The sequence below is a fragment of the Nicotiana attenuata genome, unplaced genomic scaffold (genome assembly GCF_001879085.1).
Source record: "Nicotiana attenuata strain UT unplaced genomic scaffold, NIATTr2, whole genome shotgun sequence".
Taxonomy (NCBI): Eukaryota; Viridiplantae; Streptophyta; class Magnoliopsida; order Solanales; family Solanaceae; genus Nicotiana; species Nicotiana attenuata.
This window is the reverse complement of record NW_017670948.1, coordinates 30314-37293: the sequence shown is the minus strand read 5'-3', so window position 1 is coordinate 37293 and position 6980 is coordinate 30314. Positions and strand designations below refer to the sequence as shown.

At 35.6% G+C, this 6980-nt stretch overlaps 1 protein-coding gene across 1 annotated transcript; it reads left to right on the top strand.

Moving 5' to 3' along the window:
- The first annotated feature begins 583 nt into the window (after window positions 1–583).
- LOC109244711 (protein BOLA2) lies at window positions 584–5277 on the top strand. The gene is made up of 3 exons (XM_019411846.1): window positions 584–779; window positions 4730–4752; window positions 4859–5277. The coding sequence occupies exons 1-3, from the start codon at window positions 717–719 to the stop codon at window positions 5052–5054; spliced, it is 282 nt and encodes a 93-aa protein (XP_019267391.1). The 5' UTR covers window positions 584–716; the 3' UTR covers window positions 5055–5277.
- Window positions 5278–6980: the final 1703 nt, after the last annotated feature.

The window sequence follows — 6980 nt, the reverse complement described above, 5'->3', positions numbered from 1 at the left end:
CCTTTCCTTCGCTCCCTTACCCCCCCCCCCCCCCCATATAGAAGCTAATTTGAAGCGAATTTTTTTCTTTTAGTTTGTCTTGGCAGTTGACAGAAATTTGACTATATGACCTCGTTTGCCCTAAGTTTGGTTTTCAATTCTTTAGCAAAATTGTCCTTTAAAAAAATAAACAATTAATATAGAAGAAGAAATGGTTATGTTTCTTATTCAACTTTTTTTTTTCTTCTCTTTCAACATTTTCAGTTTCCCTTTTAACAAACTATTTATTTTACAAAAACATTGGTCTTATTTTGCAGATATCATTACTATTTAGAAAGTTAATTTTTTTTCAAAAGATAATTTTTTCTTACGACATTTAACTATTTTTTCACTTTTAAAGGATTGTGTATTTATAGTATATTACTTACGAGGTACTTTTTGAATATGCAGTAATTTTTAGAACTTATAGTAAAATAACAATATAAGTCAGAACATTTGACCTTTCTACTCCAAACTCTATTATTTTGGATCTAATAGTAATAATATTTCACTAGCCAAAACGTACTCATAATTTTAGAGGGGGAGTAAACAGCAGCTTAAAAGATGAGTACTCCAATAGCTTTTGCAATTCCCTCTAATAAAAAGAGAAAACCACAAAGAAGGGCAAAAGCAAAAGGAAGACCAAAGAGAACCAAAGCGGTGTAAGTTGTTACTGCAAGTAGAGAGAGGGTTGGATCATGGGTGTGACAAAGGAGCAGGTTGAATCTTCATTAACGGCAAAGCTAAACCCTTCTCATCTGGTACAAATCTCTCTTTTTTCTGCATTTACTTCGTATATTTTTTGGTGTGTGTGTGTGTGTGTGTGTTTTTATTTTTAAACTTCATGTATTTTTTGTGTTCTTTCAATTTATTGAGCTACCTACTAGTTATAATAGGAAATCTCAACTAAACAGGCACTTGAGGTTATCATGGTTTTAGAGTTTGTTAAAACCCAGTGAATTGCTATTGGGTTTTCTCTTGTTTGAATTTACCAGTCAAACAAAATGATTTGTCGAGTGATATTTGAAGTAAGTGAGAATACGGGATATTGCCTTCTAATGTGAATTTTCCCAAATGCACAAATTTTGCAATATATATAAAACATGGTTATGCAAAAATAGGTCCAAAACATTTTTAAGTTTTAGATGAGTGATTATGTAATAAGGAATTGAGAATTTAAAATAAAAATAAATCTTTTTTTGATAATTGTGTTGTTCGAGCCAGCTTGTGGGCACCTAGACTAATTCAACAGTGTACCTGCTATCTCCAACCAACATAGATACTGAGTAACTCCGTTCACCAAGGTGTTTTTCACTAAATATCTGATATGAAAATATTTTTGAAGTTTTTGTTGTTTGCAGACACTACCCTCCCCTAACCCCACTTGTGGGATTATACTTACTGGGTTGTTGTTGTTGTTGTTGTTGTTTGTATTTGGCTGTTGATGTTGGACGCCGTTATTTGTTAGCAAAAGTCTCAGGAATAAGTGTTTCTGGGATTATTTGTTTTTGTTTGAATTGTTAGTGGATTTAATCATGAAGCAGTGCCCTCAATAACTTATAATCTGCTTTGCTTGGGGTTCTGCACTAGGAAGTTGATATTTGTGGGATTTGCCACTTTGCAATCCAAATTTTGTAGGGTTTCACTTTGGCATATAAACTGTAATTTCAAACACTAGAAACAGATGATAGCCAATTTTCATCTTGGCCTAATGTTTGAGGTGGAAGCGATGAGACCAAGAGGTTTTAGGTTCAAATTCCATCAAGCTTGTATATTAGTATTCTCTTTACTGCTATTTGGTTAAAGGTGTGAATTTCCATTAGTTGGTATTGCACCCAAGTGTGTGACCTAGTGGTCGATGGAGTGGGTGAAAATCATTGTGACTAGGGTTCAAATCTCAGTGGAGACAAAAAGGTTAGGTGATTTATTTCTTCCCATCTGCCTAAGCCTTGGTGGCCAGAGTTATCCGTATGTGCTGGTGGGAGGTTAGGTACCTTGTGGAATAGTCTAGTGCATGCAAGTTGGCCAGGACAACGAACAACTCGGCCAAGGCAACACTATTATTAAAAAGAAATTCATTTAATTGGTTGTGTAAATATTTTAAGAGTTCTGTTGCAACAACCAGGGGAAAACTGCCACATGTGGGAATCTGCGTGGGAAGTGTGTTAGAGTCGGGTGAGGAACTAGGCATGGAGTTGGATTTCGAAATGTTGAATTATGTAAAACAATTCTGAGGTTGTTTAACTATGTTATCTACTAGGTATCTTGCTAATTTTAGACTGCAGCTAAATTCTTGGAAATGCAGAAAGCTATAAAATGGTATCCCCTGTACTACTAATTTGGTACATTCCCTGGTACATTTGCTTGAAGTTAGGGAAGGCAGGTGAGCTATAGCTCATTTGTAGTGAAATTTCTCCGAGTATGAGAGGGTTTCCTGGTTGTGATCGCTAGTCACATATTGCCTATCTCGGAAATGAAGAGAGTTAAAACATTTAACGTTGAAATAATTTTCTGAAAGATGAGCTGAACTTGTTGGTGGCGTGTGCACTGAAAAAGTGCTTGAATAACACCTTATCTTAAGAGCATATCCCAGCATACTAAGATTTCAGGTATATCAAGGTCTAGCTGAGAGAAACTTAAATCATTGAGGAACTTGAGAGAGTTTCTCTTTTTCTGGGAATACAGTGGCTGATGCAGCTCCTCGACAACAGGTTCTTTTGAATCCAGTAGTTTCGCCACGGAAAACCCACTAAAGTTCAACAAATATTAGATCTGAACTCATAATATTAGAAGTACAATGAGTTCAGTAGTAATTCCTTAAAGGTCAAATCCATCAAGTTTAAATCTTGGATCTGCCTCTGGGAATACATAGAATGTACGTATATGAACTACCTATTCGTTATGTCAATAAGAGAGACGTTTGTCATGTAGGTCGTTACTCTTCTTTACTGTATCTGATTAAGTGTTGTAGTATGCCAATCTGTAAACATAAAAGGTGCTACATACTAAAAGCTTCAAGAACATTTTATTTTGAAGCATTGTCGTTTCAACCATACTTTCTAAAATAGAAAAGAATAATGAGTGCGAAAGGAAAGATCTTATAGCTATGTCAGGTTTAAGGAACAAAGGTATGAGTTTGCAGTGAGCATAATTAGGAGATTGGAACTGAATGTAGGCTTATGAGGCAAGCATCTTGAAGTTAATATCCTCTGCCTCATAAGCAGCAGACACTGATCTGTTGTAAATTGGAGAAGAGGAATTTCACATGGTATAAATAATTTGTACTTTGATCTAGAAAAGCCACAAATGTGTTCCGTCACCTCAGTACTTCCTGGGCATGTTATAGTTATTTGTCTATTATCATTCTTTGCGATAGTTGTTCGTTGTTTATTAACTGAATATAGCTGTTTTCCATCATCTGCTTACAGATTGTTATATGCACATTTGGACTAGCATATTGATGCTCTTGCTTGTACTTCCTACTCTTGAGATATATGGAATTCCATGCCTTTTCCTTGTACACTTGATCAGTTAACTCGGTCCCAAATTCCATTGTAGTTGTGTTTGCTATACTAATCCGTTGTATCTGTTCCTCTCTTTTTGAGATTGTTTTTTCGTGAATCCTTCTTTTCCTGTATGCTGCTTGTAGGAATTCTTTAATACCCATGATGTGAATCTTTTCTTTTCCTTCTACATTAAATGATTAATACATATGCTGCTTAACTTGATCTCTTTCCGTTTCTTTCCTCTGCCTAGATGGTAGGAACCATAACCATTCTAATTAATTGAATGGGAACTAAATACAGGGGACTAACACAATAGTACAAATTGTCCAAAAAGAGAAAAAAAGAAGAAGAGAGCTTGTCCATCTGAACCTCCTGCTATATAATCCTAGATAACCAGAAGAATTTTCCTACTCATTGTTCATTGTGGATAACTTAAGATGAGGTAGTTTCTGGTTTTGAATTAGGTGAGCGCACACAATTATCTTTTATAAGGTTAGGTTTAGGTAGATGGAAAGAAATCACCCAGTATTTTTCTTGCCTCCGCTAGGATTTAAACCTGAGACCTCATGATTCTCCTCTCTCCTCACTACCATTACGCCACACCCTTGGGTGCGATTTCTGCTATCAATTCTTCAGATTTCTTGCATTATTGACATTATTTGGATTTGTGGGATGTGAATCCATTGAATCGAATTAGAAATTTTATGGTTAGTCATATTTAGATGATCTTAATTTCTCGCAAAACTTTATCAATCATTAGTGCTTCTAACAGAATTTTGCATTTCAAAGCCATCAGATGAACAAATGTTTCACCAGCATTATTACTCTGTTTTAAAGTATTTATCTTAAGAATCACTTATACATAATTAATTGCTTAATTAATCATAAAAGAGAGGTTATTTCTAATCCACTGACCAGATGTTACCTTCTAATTATTTTTAAGTTGTAGTCCTGAATGGATGTAGAAGGGGTAGCTTATTAGAATTCCACACATTAAAATGCATGTGGCTATTAATTCTGTTCTTTGAGCACTTTCATGCACCATCTAAGCGAGCATTTGATATTCGATAAGCACTCAGCCATTATTTCTTGTGTTTTAATTTCTCTTTCAAACACCTCAAAAACCTTCATATGATTATTTATTCCATTCGTTTTGCCCAGTAAAATCACCTAAGCATTGTTTTGTTTCCTTTTTTTTTTTTCAGGAAGTGATTGATACATCTGGGGGGTAAGTTCCTATACATGGAGTGCATTCAGAACTACGAAACTGCTTTTAAAGCTCCATTCCATTTTAGTTCTCTTTTCTGACATAGAATTCTTGTTCTCGATTCCAGATGTGGTGCAAAATTCTCGATTGTCATTGTGACTGAACAATTTGAAGGCAAAAGATTGCTGGAGAGGCACCGACTGGTTAATGGTGCACTAGCTGAGGAGATGAAGGAAATCCATGCTCTCTCTATTACGAAAGCTGTAACTCCAGAGCAGTGGAAACAACAGCAGGAATCTGAAAAATCTCAAGCAACTGCTTAAAATACGATATCATCTTCGTTGCTTAAATGCTTGATGATTCAGGCATATAAGCATAATACTCTCTTCTCCTTATCTGATGAGTGGGGGTAACTACTATAGGAGGTTAAGAAACAGAGTCTTATATCATGTGTTAGTCAAACTTTGTTGATTTGAGACCGTGATACTTTAACTATATAATGAATAATGCAGTAGCTTTCGGATTCAATCAATTGGTATTGCTTAATTGACAAGTTATGACATGTTTTTACCTATAGAGAAGATGAGTTAAGGTGAAGGCGTGAAGCTGATGAATTTAGGTGAGGTAGAAAGTTTTGGGCCCAGATGCCCAGCTGGAAGCTTGATGGTGAAGAGGGACTGAGGGATGAGCTAAAAAGGGAGGTAGAAGGTGGAACCTCCCGAGTTTTCTTTTGTAGGTGCGGTGGGGTGGGGGAGTTAGCTTCGGCTCATAGTTTAACTTGGCAATTTGTGGGGTGACTAGGGAAGAAAGATGGCGAAACTAGCTAGTTAGACTAGGCGCATTGTTGACAGGTCAGGAGAGAGATGATGGAACTGTGAGAGTTGTCTCTCATGCTTTTTCTTTAATTAGAGGTTTGGTTGGTGTTATTTATATACATGAGAGTTGTCTTTGTGTGATCTGGAGCTTTGCATTAGGCTCAGCTCCTACAGGCATGATATAGTGTCCCCTCCGCTGCTATATCATTATTGTTACGGATGTTTTGCGCTGTTGCATGAGTCTTCTTGGGAGTTCCACAGCTCGTTTGGGGTGGGAGCTCATTCAGCTTACTATGAGCTCACAACTTACTGCTCATGTGTATAACAGTAGGTTGTGAACATTGCCATTTAAGTTCATTTTTTTTTTGCAAGAAACCAATACCTTCTGTCTGATCAAGCGGAAGGATGATGTTGCAAAATTGACATTCATTTTTTTTTTTTTTTAAAATTATGGTCTTCGGGCTAGTTTAGGCCTCGTTGACTATTTCATAGATAACTTGCTACCTTCCATTAGCAGCTCACCTAGACTTAGGTGGATTGGACGAAATGACCAAGCATTTTTATATCTGTTGGAATTAGTTTATTTATTCAAGTCCTAGGGGTGGCTGTCATTCCAGTTTCCTTCTTGCTAGTAGACAATCTAAAATTCTAAATGGACAAATCGGAGAGTAAAAATCTTGTTTTTGATTCTCAGGCTAAAACTCCTACTAATAAAAAGAATAACTAGGGGAGTGAAGTGTTTAAAGTTATGTTTGCGAGTCAAAACTTTTTCATACCAACACCAATTGGCTATACACTCAGAGACCATTCGACCCAAAAATCATGCCATACTTGTTAAGTTGGTCTATAAACTCATGTCTTGGTTAACCTGTAACCTACCATAAACCAGAGTCCTATACTCATATTCATAACCTTTTTAGTTTAGCAAATTAATGTCCGCCATCTCTAGCCAACGCGCACGACTCACGACCAAAGAACAAATCCAATTTTTTTTTTCGTGAGATGGATAAGAGAAGGTTAATGTGAGGTTGTCAAATATAAATCACTCTTTTTTTTCAGAAGTACCCTCAGGTATACCGTATACGACAATGAGCATAATTATTAGAGAATTATTTATTAAATGAAGACAATAGTAGATAAGGTTATGCATACAGCATATACTTAAAATAAGTATTTAGAAGTAAAATTTCTCTAATACAGAAAATAATTAAGAAAGTTACTACAAAATATTTGTATCGATCCAATCGTATAGTTCCAGGTAGCCATTTTCTGATGAACATATTAGAATGTCAAGAACCATTACGCTTGTTGGTACATAGCTAGAAGGTTAAGTACGGTTCGACAAAATTAGTAGCTTTAGTCAAAACTTATATTTGTATTAAGAAATTTATTAAATATATATATAAAAAAAAAAATTTCAGAATTAAGTATTAA